Source organism: Oncorhynchus clarkii, chromosome 4 (assembly GCF_045791955.1).
Source record: "Oncorhynchus clarkii lewisi isolate Uvic-CL-2024 chromosome 4, UVic_Ocla_1.0, whole genome shotgun sequence".
NCBI lineage: Eukaryota > Metazoa > Chordata > Actinopteri > Salmoniformes > Salmonidae > Oncorhynchus > Oncorhynchus clarkii.
The window spans coordinates 36,505,443-36,526,503 of NC_092150.1; the positions used below are offsets into that span (position 1 = coordinate 36,505,443).

The 21,061-nt window shown below is 41.8% G+C and overlaps 1 protein-coding gene across 3 annotated transcripts in view; it reads right to left on the reverse strand.

Annotated features, from left to right (window-relative positions):
* Window positions 1-6,593: 6,593 nt before the first annotated feature.
* LOC139406768 (phosphatase and actin regulator 1) overlaps window positions 6,594-21,061 on the reverse strand; it is a 77,631-nt gene continuing 63,163 nt past the window's right edge. For 2 of the 3 annotated variants that reach the window (XM_071149789.1, XM_071149790.1), the window contains exons 2-13: window positions 17,329-17,493; window positions 14,060-14,140; window positions 13,723-13,848; window positions 13,328-13,534; window positions 12,884-13,157; window positions 11,235-11,422; window positions 10,443-10,599; window positions 8,949-9,004; window positions 8,770-8,831; window positions 7,821-7,961; window positions 7,635-7,711; window positions 6,594-6,823 (exon numbers count right to left, since the gene is read on the reverse strand). In XM_071149789.1, the coding sequence (XP_071005890.1) occupies window positions 6,808-6,823; window positions 7,635-7,711; window positions 7,821-7,961; window positions 8,770-8,831; window positions 8,949-9,004; window positions 10,443-10,599; window positions 11,235-11,422; window positions 12,884-13,157; window positions 13,328-13,534; window positions 13,723-13,848; window positions 14,060-14,140; window positions 17,329-17,493 (1,550 nt within the window). In that variant the 3' untranslated portion in view covers window positions 6,594-6,807. Of the gene's footprint in view, window positions 6,824-7,634; window positions 7,712-7,820; window positions 7,962-8,769; window positions 8,832-8,948; window positions 9,005-10,442; window positions 10,600-11,234; window positions 11,423-12,883; window positions 13,158-13,327; window positions 13,535-13,722; window positions 13,849-14,059; window positions 14,141-17,328; window positions 17,494-18,857; window positions 19,285-21,061 lie in introns of those variants that run through there. The other variant, XM_071149788.1, reaches the window with a different exon arrangement.

A 21,061-nucleotide genomic window follows, 5' to 3' on the forward strand; every position in this document is an offset into this window, starting at 1 on the left:
GTTAACAGGAGAACATCCAGTCCTCTGCCACTAACACAACATACATTGAGCTTGGACCCAATGGATAAAATTAATGACTGTACAGTACAAAGGGCTGGTCCAGGGCCTGTCATGGTTGAGGTTACTATGGTTGTTTCTATGGGGAAACTGGTCCTAAACCTGTGCTTAGGGAGGTTTACTAAGCAGACAGGTTTGGATCGTAGCAGCAATCCACTATATTTATGGCCTGGTCTCAGATCTGTTTGTCTTGTCAATTCCAACCATGCTTGTCAACTCCTCCAACCTACTCAGTTCAGACTCCTTGTAATGAAGCCCATTTCCTTGAACATGTGTCCCAAAGGAAGGAATTTGGAGGTGGCTTTGCTTGACATGTGAACATCTAGCAGAAGATCACAGCTGAATCATGTATTTATATATCAATAAACATGCATTTTAATGACAGAGAAAGTTGAGTGAATTAAAACCAGATATATAATACTCTTCTATTTCTATTATGAAAACAGTTTGATTTCAGTTAGTGAAGGGAAGTAAAGTTATATACGGTGGGATCTGAAATTGACACTTGATAAAAAATAACTTCATAAAATAATTCAAATACTGAGCTATATTGTATGCAACAAAAAAAAGTGTACTCATACAATTGCTCAGAGGTAGAGATTTTGTTTAACAAGTAATACTTTTTTTTCTCAAAGAGAGAGAATCATTGACACCCCTGTTTTCAATAGGATAATGACACTGAACCTTTTCTAAAGTGTTTTATGTGTTGGAGAACATATTGGGAGGGATCTTAGACCGAATCCTTCCAGATCCTTGATATCCTATGTGCTTATGGGCTGCCCTCTTCAATTCAAACCATATGTTTTAAATTAGTTTTAAGTCCAGAGACTGAGATTATCTTTATTTGGTTCATCGCACTCTAGCGACTCCTTGTGCCGGGCCAGGCACCTGCAGGCTGACTTCAGTCATTAGTTGAATAGTGTTTCCTCTGACACATTGGTGTAGCTGGTTTCTGGGTCATTTCGATGCCAAACCCACCACTGCTGTAACAGCTGACATAACTTGTCATAATATGGTCATAACACTGTCAAGACATATCTAGATAGATCTGTTGTGACATATGCCGCGTTTAAGTGCTAGTCGGAATGAGGAAACTCAGAAATATCCGATTTGCTATCTGGTTTCCTAGTTCTGACTAGCATGTGAATGCGGCAATATATTGCGTTATTTTTTGGTCTGGTTATGACACCTACAAAAGTATCAAAACCCACAAACTCCCACACAAGGCGAACCAATCCATTACACCATAGCCTGCTTGTAAACCGTATGTTTATGTTTTAAATAACATTTTCAAAAATGTTACATATTAAAATATCATTGTAATTGCACATACATTGATGTCAAACATGCACCTACCCCAATACTCTGTTGCTGATGACTGGGATAAATGCAGGAGCAGTTTTCAGGAGCAGGACAAGACACCCTCTTTGTGGCTGATGACTGACATAAGGGCATGTATGTGATAGGCCTATCTGGCTTATATGAAATAAACATAAAATAAAACATAAGTCATAATGCTTCTTGACGGTGTCATAAAGTGTATTTTCTACAAGTTATTCAAAATACAATGAATAAAAACATGATTGTAAAACAATCTTTCCAACAAAAACAAAGGATTTAACTCTAAATTGTATTATTTATTCCAATGTGTTTTTTTTCCCTGCCAAGAAGCTTCCTTTAGTTAGTTTCTGCAGCCTCCCTTAAGGTCTTCACCTACAACCCATGATGCAGCAGATATATGACTTTCTCTGAAAAGTAAAGAACAGAAATCAGAATAGAGTATTTGACAATGCAGGGACAGCTCTAAAGAAAGCTGAAAAATAAAACTTCACACTAAATACATTATGGCAATAGCAAACACTTTCTCAAATACATTTACAATCCCGTTTTCTCAATGTTTTCATAAAAACAGCTCTTAACTATTAATGTAGGTAGCTAACAGTGTTTGTTTAGTTAACATTAGCATCACTATCAGTAAGAGGCGCAGGTCTGGTTTTAGAAGTGGAGGGGGTGTAACTTGCCTGTGGTCTGTTTTAATGCCATTTTTTTTTTAAATTGGGCAGCTAATTTCCTACATTTCTACACTATCTAATATGACCCATGGCCCTATAGCTGTCTCTATTTAGAACAAAAAGTAAGCAAAAATGCCCACAATCATCAGGCTAGGTAAGAGCAGTGGTGTAAAGTACTTAAGTAAAAAATACTTTAAAGTACTACTTAAGTCGTTTGAGGTATCTGTAATTTACTTGACTATTTATATTTTTGGCTACTTTTACTTCACTGCATTCCTAAAGAAAATAATGTACTTTTTACTTTTACTACATTTTCCCTGACACCCAAAAGTACTCGTTATATTGTGACAGGAAAATTGTCCAATTCGCACACTTATCAAGAGAACGTCCCTGCTCATCCCTACTGCCTCTGATCTGGCGGACTCACTAAACACAAATGCATTGTTTGTAAATTATGTCTGAGTGTTGGCATGTGCCCCTGGCTATCCATCAATATAAAAAAAACAAGAAAATTGTTTGATTAATATAAGGAATTTGAAATGATTTATTTAATATACTTAAGTACATTTTTAGCAATTCCATTTACTTTTGACACTTAAGTATATTTAAAAACAAATACTTTAAGACTTCTACTGAAGTAGTATTTTACTGGGTGACTTTCACTTTTACTCAAGTCATTTTCTGTTAAGGTATCTTTACTTTTACTCAAGTATGACAAATGAGTACTTTTTCCACCACTGGGTAAGAGATCCTTATTACATATGTTTATTGATTGATAAGACTGAACTAGATCAATGATAATTCAATCATCAATATTGTGTTGCACCTTTAACCAATAGCCTAACAACTCTCACAAATAAAGTACAAAGATGTAACTTTTGATTGTCCATATTAAGACATCCTCTATATCAAATTGTAGCCAGGCCACCCAGCCAGCCCGAGCCGCCTGCATGCCTGACCCCACCACCCCCACCAGTCTAGTCAATCACTCTACTCTCTCCCCAACAACTTCCTTCCCATCTTTTTTTGTCTCAAGAGGAAAGGTTTGAAAAACCACATTTTAATAAAAGCACCCATATACCTGCACATTAACACACACAAAAAGTACATCCTCCATACAATATCATAGGCCTAATAATTCTGTAGAGCTCTTTTTGTACACAATAAATCTGGGTCACCCCGTCCTGCCCCTAGAGGTCCATGGCCCTGCAGCGCCCCAACCCAACATACCCCACTCATCTTTAGGATCTTAGTGAAATATTCATTATTGGTTTCAGGTGTGTTAAGCCAAGGCCAGAGTGACAACCAACAGTACGACAGACCCCCAGGGCCAGGACTGAGCAGCCCAGCAGCTAGGGATTGTGTAAATAGGTATCTCCCCTGATGTGGGCATGTATTCAATACAGACTCCTTTTGACTGTAACTGCTGCTGGCAACAATTTAATTACGTTCTTTTGCCGACATTTACTGACACCAGTCATATTCAACAGGTGATGCACGTTCGTAAACTCCTCAGTTATTCTGCACTCTGGCACACTCAGAGGAATGTTTTGAAATCAGAGTAGATAGCCTGAGTGAATTTACGAACGCTGAGCCTTTTTCTGAAATATTTTATACACATGGTGTATGTGTATAAAATATTTTAGAAAAAGGCTCAGTGTTGTTATCTTTGCAATGTGAGGTATTTAAAGGTATTAAAAACATAGGTGTCAATGATTTTGACCCCTACCTATTTTTGAAAAAAAGATTATTACTTAGTATAAAATAATATAATTTCCCAATTTTTGGAGCATTACAATATATCTTAATATTTTAATTATTTATTTTATACAGTAATTTTGCTCATCTTTATCCAGGGTGTCAATCATTTCGTACACCACTGTATATATGGAATAGAGAAGAAAATAGAAAAGAAAATAGAAAAGCAGTTATGAACGTTTTTAAAAGTTGTTTTATATATATTTCCTTTATATAAGAAACTGCATACATCACAAGCCCCATTTATACCTGGTGCTTTCATAGGTTGGTTGTCCTGATCTTTTCTACATTCTGATTGTGCCCACATTTCCAGAAATGTGTCTACACAGGCTATTAAAATGTCTTATCTGTCCACTGTCTTGGTTGTGACCAGATTTCCTTCCTTTATTCAAATTACTTCACAGTTATTCTTTCAAAATAATATTTATTTATTGTAAGATATGTTGATGTAATCAGTCAATGGTGCCACCTGGTAATGATTTTAGACGGCAGAAAAACAATGATTTAAATGGTTTCTCTGTCCAGATCTTTCTACACAATGCATGCCTGACTACCTCCGGAAGTGGGAAGAATGATCTGATCACAATCAGATCACAATGTGTCTTTTGATTTTCTACACCTGCCTAATAATGTGGGCATAACCAGAATTTGGACAAGATCCGGACAAAGGACCCAAGTTAGAACCAGGTATAAACAGGGCTATAGAAGATGAACAAATAGTTAACAATCATCACATGCAGTTTCCTTCTGTACAAAAAAGAAAAACATATTTAAATTCATATTTAAATATTTAAGTTTATTTTGTATTATGTACATATATTATACAAAGAGTGTCCTCTTTTGTTAGTTTGGATACAGGAGAGAGGCACAGGGAAACAACACTGAGTCTTGGGTCGTGTTAACTCCGTTGTAAAACATTTTCCTGTTTTGTGCCTAATGAACATGTACGCACACACACACACACACACCACAAGTCAAAGGGTTCAGACTAAACGATCAAGACCAACTCATCAACTGCATGTGTTCATTGTAAAAAAAAAAATAATAATAATGTTTTTCCTTGTATTTTGAGGTGTCTGGCTTCTTGTGAGCAAAAGGTGGTACTGTACTTTCATTCACAGCCAAAGGGTGGTCTAATATAGGTTCTCCACTATGAGGCCAAACCAGGTGGAACCATACAATTCCTGTTTTGAGAACATTGAGAAATTTAACAATTCCATTCCATTCAGAACTGATACTTACCAGTCTATGGAGCACGCTACTGAAACATTATATTGACAACATACTTGATCAAATGTCATTCAAACAAAGTACATTTGGCAATGTTTTCATCCCTGTAAACAATACAACAGGCACAGTGACACTATACAGAGGGTTGCAGAACTCTCAACAGTAATAATGATGATCTGGGTTGCAATCAAGATCACAACAGCATTTCAAAGTGTATTTGGTATTGAGCGGGTAGCTCTCTGAAATGTTCCCAGTACTTGTTCACTTGAATGCAGCCCAGAAAGACAGACAGATGGAGGAAATAAAAGTTCAATTATTGCTTGGTTCACATTTCAATATCCCAACATGAACACAACATGGACAGGAGAGTTTTGTGTTGTATTTCAACGTTTTTAGAGGTAAATATTCCGATCATATTCTTCTACTACAGTTTCCTTCAGAATAGCACATACCGTGTACGGTATTGTAAAATAGTACTAACCACAACACACTTATTACAGAATCCTATTCTGCAGTACTATCAGATTAAAAGGGTTTTGTCCCTCTGTTTTGGAAACAGCAGCCCACAATGGAAAATAGTCAAACTAATAATGTACCAAAAAGTATTAAAAAGGCAGGAACATTAACCAATGGAGGATAATCATTTTTGAACCAATCAGTTGTTGGATGTCTCTCTGTATTCCTTACGGATGCCCTCCCAAACTCAATCTCCCACAATCCCAAAGTCTTGTTGGCACAGATATAGGAATAGAGTACCATAACCCCTCCGTAGAGTACCGTCAAAAACTAAAGTGCAGTAAAGTAAACACATGAACTATCTTCATAATTAAAAAGGATAATAAAAGGCTGTTAAAAACAATACGTTTTAGTCCATATAATCTCCGTTTAGAGGAGAACCCAGTCAGTCAGTCCATCCAGTGCTTTCCATCAATCTCTCTCCATGTGTACGATGCTCCCTCTCCACAACCCCAACATGGCCACACTGTGACCTCTCTATAAACACAGAACCAAGATACTGTTGTGATTGGTCCAGTCTGCCCTCTCTAGATATTGGCACATATTTTGGGTCAACACTGGAGCCTGGAGTAGTGTCAGCTGCCCAGTTCTGTACACACACCCCTCCAGGTTCAGATTACGTTTCCGGTCAGTTTCAGTACATGTTCTACTCTGGTTCTAGTGTGGTTCTGGTCCAGTTCTGTACACACACCCCTCCAGGTTCAGATTACGTTTCCGGTCAGTTTCAGTACATGTTCTACTCTGGTTCTAGTGTGGTTCTGGTCCAGTTCTGTACACACACCCCTCCAGGTTCAGATTACGTTTCCGGTCAGTTTCAGTACATGTTCTACTCTGGTTCTAGTGTGGTTCTGGTCCAGTTCTGTACACACCCCCCTCCAGGTTCAGATTACGTTTCCGGTCAGTTTCAGTACATGTTCTACTCTGGTTCTAGTGTGGTTCTGGTCCAGTTCTGTACACACACCCCTCCAGGTTCAGATTACGTTTCCGGTCAGTTTCAGTACATGTTCTACTCTGGTTCTAGTGTGGTTCTGGTCCAGTTCTGTACACACACCCCTCCAGGTTCAGATTACGTTTCCGGTCAGTTTCAGTACATGTTCTACTCTGGTTCTAGTGTGGTTCTGGTCCAGTTCTGGTCTTGTTGTGTTCTGGTCTGGAAGCGAAGGGGTGTGGTACACAGAGGCAGTAGTTTGCGATCCAGCACTTGAGGTTATTGTAAAAGATGGCAGAAGAAGAACTACGGTCGATGAAACCTACAGGACAGAGAAAGGGAGACAGAGAGAGAGCTAATTGAAGTTTTTTCCAAAACGCTATATCCACCAATTTTAAACACTTGTGTTTTCTCATCAGAAATTATTGCTTCTGGGTACCTTCATGTGTGTGTAAAATATTACTGTTCTCAGATTTCTTATTAATAGATTTTTAGAGGTGTATGAAAATTGGCTTTTTTTGCTAAATGCTATTTTAATTGTTTAGATGGAATGGAATCTTCGTATCCTGTATATTTGACTGTGATATGTGGTTGTCTCACCCAGCTATCTTAAGATGAATGCACTTACTGTAAGCCACTCTGGATAAGAGCATCTGCTAAATGACAAATGTTTTACATACATATCTCATATTACTGTATTGAATTATTTAAAAAAAACATTTAAATATGGCTGTCACAAATGTAACATTTGTACATTTATTCATACATTTTTCCCCCGTTATTTACTACATTTGACTGTGTATAACCTAGCAGGACTATTTATTGTGGATATATAGTATTTAGCAAAAAAACTAAAATGACGCTGAAATGAAACCACCAAGTGATACATTTTAAACAAATACATATCTGTCATTGAACAACCCCATGCCATGAGTAGGTAGTGAAAAAGCACACCAATCTCTTTCAGAATTTCTTTAAACAATAAAAGCTCATTTGCCAACATTTCTGAAAATGTATATATAGGGTTTTGGAATTAAACTCTTCAAATAGTTACTGTATACAGCTTGAGGTATGGGCTAGTGTCTTTGTGTTGTATTGCAGCTTGTAGTATGGCTGTGACATACAGTACATACCTGGTGAGATGGCGACTACCCTCATGCACTTCCATCTCTGTGTTTTTAAATTCATTGAGTTCTTTACGTATGGCAGCCTAAGAGGGACAAACAGAGCCAGAGATCAGTCGGGGGAAAACAGTATTTGCATAACTGTGCATTTGTGTATGTGTGTGTACACACACACATGCATGCGAGTGTTATTACCTTATCAGCAGCTGTGAGTCGTGTCCAGGGTTTGTCTGCCCTCCTGTCGTAGTCCTGAGCGTCAGCAACCTCTACGTAGTCACTGAAGCGGGTCAGGATCTTAGCTTCCCTCAACTCCTCCACCGTGGGCCTCTGACTCAACTGGGTACAGGGGGAAAAAGGGTTATCAGAGTGTGTGTGTGCAGGGCCGGCCCAAGTCTTTTGGGGGCTCAAAGCAAAATGTTGTTGGTGTCTGGCAATGACTGACATAACAAGAGAAACACGGCTGATGCACAACCAAATTTCAAAATTGCACCTTGTGTATTCTATCTACTATTGTAACTCTCAACAGTAAGTTGCGACAGAGAGGAAGAGGCAAAGTGAGAGGAACAACCGGGCCCAAAATCTGTCTTCTCCAGCAGGTGGCGTTTTAGTTTTAAAAAAATTGATTGGCTTATTTGATCGAATAGACATTTTGGAATTCTTAGGTTGTTACGAGTGTAGGACGCGTGACATCCTGGCAACTTTGAGAAAAAATACGATATATCGGCGTTTTGCCAGTTGTTCAAAAGCATATAGCCCTCTCATTGGCTAGAATGGTCCCACTTGAACTTGCCTCATCCCCACTGCTTTCTATTTTTTAAGACATTTAGTTTCATCTTTAGAGTGGCCACGAGAGTATCTGGTCAATATAATGCATAGTCTGTCGAAGAGAACATGACTGCATTCCAATTTTTTTTGTACAAAAATAACAGTATTTTGGGTCTGGGGCCCCCTAGCGGCCGCAGGGACCTAAGCAGGCGCTTATGTCGTTTATGCCTTGGACCTGCCAGCTGTGTTTGTGTGGTGATTGAGGGTCACCACACACCCACTCATATTTCCAATGGTCTGTCTGTCATGTAATGGAAATTGATACCTAATTCCCCCCTCTTAGCCTCTTCCTCCCCTCTCTCACCCTCCCCTCTCTCACCTTTCTCGACAGGCGTTTCTTGAGCTCCCTCATCTCCTCCTGCTCCTCCAGCTCATTGTGGCCTAAGATAGGGGAGAGAGGGAGAGACAGGTTAGAATAGAACATAATAGAATAGACACTTTGTCAATTTTGTAAGAAATGGAAGTGTGTCTTCTGCCTATCTAGTCTGTGCTACTTACGTTTGAGTATGTTTCTCTGTTCCAGCTCTTCTGTAGTTGGCCGTTGACTCAACCTCCTGAGGAAATAGAACCTGAGTCAGTCTGGACCATTTCCTAACGTGTTTTATTGTGTTATGTTTTATTGTGTTTCATTTGCTGATGTCAGAGCAGGTTTTCTATGAGCCTCAGATTTTCATGTATTTATTTACCACCTCAACAGTCTGACACAATGATTCATACAGCAACCAGAGGGAGGGAAAGAGATGGAGATAAATGGAGAGAGGGGAGGGAGGAAGGAGTAGGGGGAAGCAGAGTGGATGGAGAGGGAGATAAATGGAGAAAGGGAGGGAGGAAGGAGTAGGGGGAAGCAGAGTGGATGGAGAGGGAGATAAATGGAGAGGGGAGGGAGGAAGGAGTAGGGGGAAGCAGAGTGGATGGAGAGGGAGATAAATGGAGAAAGGGGAGGGAGGAAGGAGTAGGGGGAAGCAGAGTGGATGGAGAGGGAGATAAATGGAGAGAGGGGAGGGAGGAAGGAGTAGGGGGAAGCAGAGTGGATGGAGAGGGAGATAAATGGAGAAAGGGAGGGAAGGAAGAGAGGGCGAAGGCAAGTTGTAGTGAGTGTGACAAATGAGAGTGGTAGGCAATATAAGGAATTGAAATTATTTGTGAATTCTGTTTCCTTCCTGTATTGCCCAATGATTTATATACATTAGATGACTGATAGGGGAAGCTGGGGTTAAAGCCAGAATCCGTACGGGAGTAGCAGTGAAGGGACAATTGGGGAGAAAAAAGTGTAAAAAAAATATATGCATTTCATTTTTGTTGAAATACTGTAGAATTAAATGTTTTCATATGGAGGACCGCTCCTACAGGGCAGTGCCAATATGGCCAACCGGTGGCTTCAAAGCCACTCAATGCATCAGCAATCCAGGGTTAATATACATGACTGATATTGCCACAACCCTCCTGTATTCATGTTCTGTCCTCTGTGAGCGTAAAATCCCACATGAAGATGTCTGCCCTCTCACTGGCATATTCAAGATAAAAAAAATGTAAAAAATGTGACAGGCTCTCTGCTACTCTCCCTCCATCCTCTACCTCTCATCAATTTCCCTCCATCCTCCGTCCCTCTACCTTTTCTCACTTCCTCACTTCCAGCTTAGCTTCCTCTCTCCATTATGAGGTGTCATCTATCATGCTGTCTTAAGTAGCCCGGTCACATCTCAACCAGGCCACTGCAGGGTGTACAGGTGCTGACTGGGAGATGAGGTGTGTGTGTGTGTGTGTGTTTGTTATTTCAAGCACACGCGAGTTCATCTCTCACCATAACAGCTGGTTGCTTGGTAATCAGTTTGACTGTATGCAACGTGTAAGAGCAGATGAGCCTGCGTGTGTTAGCATGCGTGAATATGACTCGCTCCATGCGAGCTTGGTGCCTATATGATAACGTGACTCAAGTCTCTCCGTTGCTATAGGGAAGGTGTGCATCTGTATGTGTGTGCGCGTGTCTCTCACCGTGTGAGCTTGGTGCCTATCTGCTGCCTGAACTCCAGTTTCTCCTGGTCTGACTGTGTGGGCAGTATGTTCTTATCCTCCAGCTCTCTCTGTGACGGACGGTTACTGATCTTAATGGCCAGGGAGTCCTTCCTCAACACCTTCAGAGCCAGGGTACCTATACACATGTACACACACACACACACACGGACACATTTTTTTTTTTTATAGAGAGGCCAGAATAAGATCAGCAAACTTTGTCCATAACATTTTTTATAAAATTGGAATTACTAGCACCACAGCTAACTCATGCAGTAGCAATTCAACTGTCACAGCAGTTACCCTATCCAGTGAGAGCTACAGGATGGGAGTGTGTTCACTGTTTCCAACCCACTCTTCTGTGTACATCACCCTCTTACAGAGAGGAGAGGTGTGTATAAATACCTCATAGACATAACGGGGCTCAAATCAATCATTCAGACAACTGCTCATGAAAAAAAAGTGAAGGGAACTACTGGAACAAGGGATCTGAGGAACAGCCATGGCGTATGTGTGTGTTGTTGACGTAACAGACATGTTACGGGACACCTCTCATTCACACGCCACTGTCACCTCGGTGCTTTGATTGGTCACATTCAACGCTCAAATCAGGGACGTGAACCACAGCTCTGACTGGAGGGGTCCAATGAAAGGAGAGCTCTTAAACCACATATCCCAGCAGCCATTGAGGCTGTTACCAGGAAGCAGGGGCACCAAGCAGAGACCAAACAGCCACCCCTGTCCTAAACCAATTATGTATAAACAAACACGTACTTGTAAAGAGTGTTTCATCTTCATCATCTTCCTCCTCTTCTCCATCATCATCATCATCGTCATCTTCTTCTTCATCATCCTCATCCCTGTACGAACCAGGTAGTTCTTGATAGTCTTCCTCGTTGGGGAGGTTCTCTTTGTTGTAGTCACATGCTATCATCACCGCGGGAACCGCGTGGTGCAGCGAGCTGAGGTCAGTGAGAAAGGTAAACGGTTAGCAAGAGATGGCGGGCGTTTGTGTGTCTGTCCATCCGTGTGTGTGTGGTGTTAGACAGTGGAGTAGTTAGGTAATGTCAGGTTGTTTCCACCATCAGTTCCTATGAAAGGAGCTATGACCTATAACCTCTGGAACTCATGTAAACGGCACCTCAGCTGAGAAAACAAGACTGAAACACTGTAGAAAAACAAGCCAGCGCTCCCTTAATTGCCACAGTAAGTGGCTCCTAAAATAACGTTGGTACCTCACTCTGCCCTGGAAGCATTGCATGACTTATACTGCCTGGACGTAACGGAGATGTAAGGGAGGGATGTAACAGACATGGTCGGCTTTAGAGGCTCACATTACCACACCTAAATCACACAGCCTGCCTCAACTATAGGGGAGACTAGAGGCACAGCGGAAACAAACTGCACACCAATCACAAATGAGCCTTGAGGCAGCGTCACCGATCAGCAAGCAAGCAGCAATCGAGCAACTGCGGAGCTCCCATAACGGAGAATAATGATCTCTGTTGCTTTTACAAACTCATTTTAGTTGTGCCCTACATAACATTCAGACAGCAAATGAGTAAATCAAAAAGGGCTACAAAAGGAATAGGATGTCTACATCTATTAGGTGCTCGGGTCCATAACCACCTGCCGGCCCACCAATTAGAGTGATGGATCATGGGAGGCCAATCTGGCGCCGGCACATCAGTCACAGAGTGTGTGGGTCGATTGCAGAGTGTTCTCCACGTGTGTCATGTGTCTGTGGACAGATGGAGATGGTGTGTGTGTGTGTGTGTGGCGCTCTAAAATGGTCGGAACTGGTTAGACACCAGCCAATGATACACATACACCCAGAGGTAAAGCCAAGGCTCTGGGAATTTGTGCAGCTCTATCTCTGAAGCTGAAGTCAACACCAGCCATGCTGCTCTCCAGGGAAGGTTTAGATTAAATGGTCTCTGTACTGAGATGTGACTGACCATACGTTTCAAAATGCTGCCCAGTGCAGATGTAGGTGAGCCAGTTTTCTACAGCAGGAAAATAATCTTGCAGCAATAGGACATGTGAATTATTATGTGGATTGTAATTTATGGACATTTTTGTTGGGGTTGATACATTTTCGGTAAGGGAAAATCATGTCAGAAGACTTTTAAAAACTCAAATACACCAAGTTTTGAATTTCCTGTTACAGGAAAGTGTGATCAAATTAAGATCCTACATCTGTATTGTGGCAACTCCCAATTTACCCCTACTGATTAGAAACCCTTAGTCACATGATAAACAAGCTCCTTAACGACCCCATCCAACTCGCTGCTGTAGTGTAGACACAGGGCAGGACCAATGGGAATAGAGTACAAGGCAGACTGGATATGTGAACCATTGAATCCATCCACATGGAGGCATGGATACACACACACAAACACACACTTCTCCTTAATCCTCACCTCTTGTATCGCTGCATAGTGAGGGCCAGGGTCTTGTTGAGTTCCTCGATGATGCGGCTGGGGGGGTGTAGGGGCACAGGGAGGGTCCCGTAATGTAGGGAGTGGCCCCCCAGGGACCCCACGTGGTGGGAGGGAGGGGGGCACTTCTGAAAGGTGAGGGCCGAGGGCTCCATGCTCCCCCCCACACCCACAGGCACACAGATCATCAGCTTCTTAGGAGGTAGAGGAGGCGACAGCTTCATGGACATACAGGGCAGCTTCACTGGCATACCGTCTAGAGGGAGAGAGAAGAGAAAAGAGAGAAGAGAAAAATCAGTCAGATACACAGATTGATACACCCACACAAGCGGCACGCTGGTGGGCTGGGGTACAGTAAAAACAGAAAGCAAAGTAAACGCATAGAATGACACAGGGATACGCGCATAGACACAGAGGAATACAGACCTGTGATGTGGTTGGGCAGCCTGTTGAACGGTTTGGGGGGTAGCACTGGGGGTTGTTTTTTATGTTTTATGGTGTGATGTGATGACTCTGCCCCAGCCCCTTCGCCTGGATACACCATAACCTTCTTAGTGGGTGGAGGCTGGCTGGGATTCTGGGTGTGGTCTTGTGGACACGCCCCCTCTCCAGACATCTGGAACTCAACTGTACCTGGGCATAGAATAAATCAATCAGATGATATGTTAGAACAGGGTGAATGGAAATGAACCAATAGGTGAGCATATTGGGAGAAGGCCTGAGATTTGAGACCAACATTGACCAATCAGATGTCATGTAACAGCACAGTGAGAGACTATGAACCATTGCTTGAGTGTGTTGATAGAAGGCCTGAGACGTACCTATGGCTGACCCTGCTCCATCCATCAGCTCAGCTCCATCACATGGTGATGGATCAGACCCTCCTAATGCTGGAGACCTCCCGTTCTCCATCTTCTCCTCCTCTCCTCTCATTACTACCGCCCCGTCTGCAGAGAGAGAGAGAGAGAGAGAGAGATAACATGTTCACAGTACATATCTGGCCTGGAGTCAATCCATGTGGATGCTGTGATGTCGACTGTATGACTTGACGTCGTTTCCGCAAAAAGTATTTTTGATTACGCAACAAAGAACAACTACAACAGTTTTGCCAAAAGTCTTCTGCGTTCTAACTTCCCTCTTCTCCCTCTGACCCCTCACCTTTGTCATAGATGTCCTTCATCACTCCTCTCTTGATCAGATCCTCTCTGCTCTGCCGGGTCGACATCTTCCTCTCCAGGACTGAGGGTACAGGATATGACATCACAACAACATTAACTGACATCATATGGTACAGAATTCTACTCTATTCTACTTTATCACCAACTTCACTGTGCTTATAACTGGCCAGCAGAATCGGCACGTTCTTTATCTGATACATTGGTCTCTGTCTGAATCCTGTGAAAAAATACTGCACAGTTAGTGTAACAGTCAACATACAGTATATTGGCTGCGAGAATATGTGTGACTGTTTGAATTATGCCAAAATGTAAGCCATTATTTTAACATGCCATAATAATTCTGTTCAGAAAAAAGCATAAACTGCAACGACAGCTGGGGGAGCAGCATGAGATTAGAAAGGCAGCGCCCCACTGGTGTGTGTGTGTGTGTGTGTGTGGACTACCTTGCATAACAAACCATAATGCCGTAATTCATTTTGGTAAATTTACTGCAATAAATGTACAGTTCTATATTACAGTATAGTAAAGAGCAATGCATTAAGGGGGCTCAACGGCATTCCGCTACACTGCTGTAAAATTGTACAATATAGTATTGTGCACCTGTTTTGCTGTATGTTTACAGCAGCATACTGTGAATTGTGGTGCATTGTGGGAAAATGTTGTGGATGGCGAAATAATTTCTGGCTCATGAACATATTTTAAGACGTGCCTTGTAAGAGGCTGTATTTAAGGCCCCTGTCAGTGAGAACGCTGTACCAAATGAATTGATATGTGTTAGTAGTACCTGAACAATTTAAAGTGTACAGGGGACAGATCGGCAGCATGTCTTAAACCTTTACTGGTGTTATGCCTTGTAATCACGGCCAGTTCAGAAGCCTTTGTTTAGGCCTCTAGAAATGCAAGTGATTTAAAACACGAACTATCCATTATATGCTGTAAAATACAAATACCTAGCAGCCAACCTGCTTGCATCAATCCCATGTAATTACAGTAAAATACAAATATTATGATAACAGTAGCATTTACTTTCTTTACAAGTGGCTAATTTTACAGTATTGTTCTGCTTCATTGCTCTGATACTACAGTAACTTATAGGAAGCTCATGGCAAGTTACTGTGAATATTACAGTAAAGAACTTTGCACTAGTCAGAGATGGGAAAAGATACCTTTTGATGCATCTTGTTACAAAAATACTTTGAACACCAATGTATCCTTAACTACAACAACTTTATCAGTGTTATCACTGTTTAACAGTTTATCACTGTTACAGTTACAGTTTGTCACTGTTACATAAATGTTTTACTTGCAATGACTGTGATAGGTTTGTTTTAGTTTAATGCAGTGGTTCCCAAACTGTGGGGAACTTAGTCCGGCTTTCAACTTACTCTTGAAAGTTGTAATAGTAGAATGCGCAAGGTGCCATTTCAAAATTGGGTATTGCATCATCCGCTTTCCACTTGTCATGTCAGTCATAACTTGTCAGAAATGTCCAGATCAACTAGCCCAATGTTTTTAAGCCCATATATTTTGTTGTAATGTTTGAGTCACTCAAAAATTACATGAATACACATTAGACCATTTTAAGAAAATTATCTTTAAAAAAAAAATAAAAAAAATCTCTGCACCCCATTACAAAAAGTGTAGAATGTCAGGAAATAAGCTTTAAACCTGTAACATTTTCTCTCCGCCAACAAGAGGGGTGTGAACAGTTTGTGTCACGAACAGTGCTTGTGTAAATGTAAAAATGAACACTTGAAAAGCACACTGCTGGGTATTATTCTAATGAGGTCCACCTTCAAACTATTTTTATTTTGATCAATTTTGGCCTTGTTTGGCACTAGCTGCCTGCACTGTAAATCTAACAGTTTACTAACCACTGTGCTTCCAGTAATGCAATGTCAATTATACAAATAGAGCACGTTGCTGTAGTCAGGTGTTACAGTAATATGCTGTAAATGTGTGTTTCAGTAAAGGTCCTGTAAATCTACAGTAATTTACTGACTTCTGTGCTGCCAGTACTGTACATTTACAGTAACCTACTGGCTACTGTGTTGCCAGTAATTTACTGTAAAAATTACATTAAATGTTTTACAGTGTAGATATTATACCATAACAATGGTATAACATTATATTAGATATCTTATTTAATGTTGGATCATTATTCAATTCAAGTGACATTGTTAGCAAGAACTCCAGTATCTGCCATCAAACTGAATCTGCAGGGAATTTTCAGTCAACACTTTCACAGCTGTTCTCTACATTTTTGATGAACAAGACTGATCTTGTGTAAATTTTCTGTAGCAGTATTTGGTATTTTTTTTATTTCAAATCATTTATAAAAAGGCTTAAGGGGACAATTATGCTCGAGTCTGTCTGGTCTTGCTGATGGTCTAACATGCACACACGCGCACACACACACACACACACGCACACAATGTAATAATACCACTGTTTAAACTTTAAAGAAGAGCCTGGACATAGCTCCAGTCTCCTGTGTTATCGTTGGCCCCACTGATCCGGTTGGCGATAATATACAGCTGCAGCTGACCTACAGCATTCATGCTGATCCCCTGTTACATAACCATAATATAACTAGCATACACCATGCACCTGGCTCTCATGCTTCATGGAACCTATGTGCTATAACTGCTGATCCCGTTACATAATATAACCATCAACCAGTACAGCACCTAGCTGCCCATCATATACTGTAGCATATAGCCACCTAGCACTGCCTTCTGCCTCGTGCCTCATAGTACCTACATTTGTCAACATAATGGAGTCGTACTGTTCCTGCCAGGGGGTGAGCTGGTGAGACCGTGATCTATTCCACAACTGAAGGTTGTAGCTTTAGGACATAAGAGTGCGTCTACTGTGGGGCAGGGGGAGTGCTTAAGGGGCAAGCAGAGAGGTAGAATACAAGAGATAAATCTAAGTGGTTAGATCTTAGGGCGGTAGATTTTAGGGTTAGGGGAGAGGTAGAAAGCAAGGCCTAGGGCTTCGGGGTTAGGGTTTAGGGAACGTGCCAAACTCATTCCACGGGGGGCAGAGTGTCTGCGTGTTTTCGCTCCCCCCTTAGACTTGATTGGTGAATTAAGGTCACTGATTAGGAAGGAACTCCCCTCACCTGGTTGTCTAGGTCTTAACTGAAAGGAAAAAACAAAAACCAGCAAACACTAGGCCCTCCATGGAATGAGTTTGATCCCCCTGGTTTAGGGCTTAGGGTTATAGGTTAGATATGGTTCTCACCAGAAGATGTCTGCTTGAACTTCTCGCTCTTCTTCTTCCTCCATTTCCACGGCTTGAAGAGACGCCCTAGGGTGGCAAACTTGCTCCGCCTCCGAATAGGAGGGGTGTGTGTGCCAGGGACCAGCGAATCAGATCGCATCGCCGCTATTCGCTCCACCTCCTCAACTGGAAGAGAGGAGAAGAGAAGAGGAGAGAAGAGGAGAGAAACCAGTCACATAATCCATAAAACAATACGATTCAAAGTATGTGGAACTCAGAGGAGCAATTGAAAGAATCATTGTAATTAATATATAAAGACACCATGGAATTAGACATCATTACACAAGAAATGATGAAGAGGGAATGTTTACAGATGAGGTTTACATTTTTCTCAATATGATGTACATACACAGCCCAGTTTGGTGCCATTCAAACTTCTCAATCTCTCTTTTTTTTTTTTTTTTTTTTTACATCTCTCTTCACTCATCTCTCCATCTCTGCTGTGTAAGGGAGACGTCAGACTGTTCTAAAGTAAATACAGTTGAGTCCTTACTCAATTTTTCCATCTCTAAACTCCACTCACCTCTAAACTCCCAACAGGCTGGAATTTTTGTTCTTGTTCAAATTCAAATAAAAATACTGACTGTCTCGCTCTTACACACACACACGCACACGCACACACACACACACGCACACACACACAGCTCACCTCTTAGTCTGCACAAGCAGTAAGAGTGTGTAAGTGAGTGTTATATGCCTTTATGGCACTGCCCCCTGACCTCACATTCGCACCACATCATGATGAAGGTGTGAGTGTTCTTAGTGATATGTGCACATTGAGGGAATTTGGTCATACTGTGTATAATAGGAGAGAACGAAAAATGAATCCATCCGCTGGAATAGCTTCTGGCAGGGATATAGGAGGGTGGGTCACAGTACAGTAGCAACCTACTACTTTATCTTATCTGCAGTTATAGGTGATTCTAGATCCTTCTCAATCACTATGGATATTCCGGATTGGGGCTACTTGATAAAACCACATATCAACATTATTTCAGTTGACTAGCATGTCTGTTATCTTGGTGAATCAATGTGCCCTGTGTTTGTATAGCCTACAAAGTACAATCTCAGTGAACTATTCAAAGTGGTGCTGTCTGTCTGCTTTGATGATACAGTAGAATTGCGTCACGCGGAGTGGATACATTGTTGCATGTTAGAATAGTAACAGCATACATGTAAAAACCCAGCTGAAGTATAAACAGACTATTAAAATGCTATAGCCTACATCCAATAACGTATCAAAAACAACCAATACACTCATACAGCCACATAAATATTCTGACTCCGAGTTGTGCTATTAGGATTGGAAAAAGTCTCAGCAGCCCCGTCCATCAAGAAAAACTGCCCGCGATGGGGCATATTTTTACAAGCAGTGTGCAAGTCAAGGGAGCGGTCGATTTGGAGGAGCGGCGCCCACATGAAATGGAGATCAAAACATCTCCCTCTTGCTGCTGCTGTGAAAACCTCAACACTATTCTCCCTCCACTCACCGTCCTGAGGGTCAGCGCCACGGCAGTTGCTGCATATGTGCTTGATCTCCTTCCCGATCTGGCAGTGGATTATGAAAGGCATATTGTTGTTGTTGTTTGCCACGGGTTGCTGCGGTAGCTGCTGCTGTTGCTTGCCACTGTCGTTGCGGTTCTTGGACTTCATCCGAGGCAGGCAAAATGCTCTCCTCTTCCGCGGCTTCTCCTCGGTAAGGGCTGGGAGTGGGGAGGGAGCGTCGTTACTAGATCCAGAGGAGTACCAGGGGCTCATACCGGCGTTTGCAGGACCCGCCATGGTTAGGCAATGAACGGCTGTGGGGTGGACCCGCTGATCCTGATTCCCTCTAGCTCTCAGAGATGGAGGCAGGGGAGTTTGAAACGGCCTCTCCCTTCTGCTCTAGCGCAGCAGACCTAAGATAGTCGCTGTCCAATTCGGCCAATCCTTTTGCGCACGGGGGCCAACGACGTCAGAGTTAGGGCTGCGAGATTTGTCCATCTGTATTATCGGTAGCTACTTTACTATGTTCTGTTCATATCCAGTAATTCAATGTGATTTTCCATTTCTTTACGGGTCCAATCCATAGAGATCCTATTAAATTACTTATTTAGTTTGTTTGCCTTAAATTACTTATATAGTTTGAAATTAATTATTTCGTATTCTAATTCCTAATTTTATGGTCCAATCCCTGTTTATGAATCCCCTACGTCATGACATTTGAAACTGCCTCTCAACTGTATGGGCGTGCTGACCGTCTATTTAATCTCCACCCACTACGGAGAACTGACTTTATTCTGTTGCTACAGCCTACACACAATACTTAATATGAACATCACTATGAACGCAAAAAGCCCTGATATTAAATAACATCTGAACAACAGTGGAGGTATACCTATAAAGCCATCAACATAACATATATATACATATACTGTACTCTATATCATCGACTGTATCCTTATGTAATACATGTATCACTAGCCACTTTAAACTATGCCACTTTGTTTACATACTCATCTCATTTGTACATACTGTACTCGATACCATCTACTGTATCTTGCCTATGCTGCTCTGTACCATCACTCATTCATATATCCTTATGTACATATTCTTTATCCCCTTACACTGTGTACAAGACAGTAGTTTTGGAATTGTTAGTTAGATTACTTGTTATTACTGCATTGTCGGAACTAGAAGCACAAGCATTTCGCTACACTCGCATTAACATCTGCTAACCATGTGTATGTGACAAATAAAATTTGATTTGATTTGATTGATTTCTATAGGCCTACACCCAATCTTTCACTGCACAAACACATACTGTAGGCCTATTCACTACACTAGTGCAGGGGCCTGAACTGCCAAAGAAGCAGTTTTTCCATTTCCAGTGTTTATCCAGATTCCTCTACTCCTAAACAAACAAACAAACAAGCACACACACACACACACACACACACACACACACACACACACACACACACACACACACACACACACACACACACACACACACACACACACACACACACACACACACACACACTAAATAGCTTTACAGCCCAGTAGGGAGCTAGAAATACTATACTGCCAAGCTAATGAGATTGTGTGTGTGCGTGTGTGTGCGTTTGCTAATGTAAATCTCAAAACCCTCCTCCAGGCATGTCGCCTTCCCAGCATGCAGTACTGCTATCACAGCTCCACACTTACAGTGGAGTGGGGATTATCACTGCTCAGTGTGTGTGTGTGGGGGTGGGGGTGCATTCTGTCTGGCTACATCACCGCCTGGTATGGAAACTCCGGTGAACACATGTCCCGGATTGTGTGGGACAGTACCACAATTTGGCCCTTTGTCCCGCAACCAAACAATCACAGTAGCTGGGGTACAAAGGAGCAAAAACATAAATACCAATATGGGGATGAGGTTGTCAGGTGGGCTGTGTACAGGTGCAGTGACCGGTATGCTGCTCTGACAGCTGCTTAAAGTTAGTGAGGGAGATATAAGTCTCCAGCTTCAGTGATTTTTGCAATTCGTTCCAGTCATTGGCAGCAGAGAACTGGAAGGAAAGGCAGAGAAAGGAGATGTTGGCTTTGGGGATGACCAGTGAAATATACCTGCTGGAGCGTGTGCTACGGGTGGGTGTTGCTATGGAGACCAGTGAGCTTAGAATGTGGGGCTTTACCTAGCAAAGACTTATAGATGACATGGAGCCAG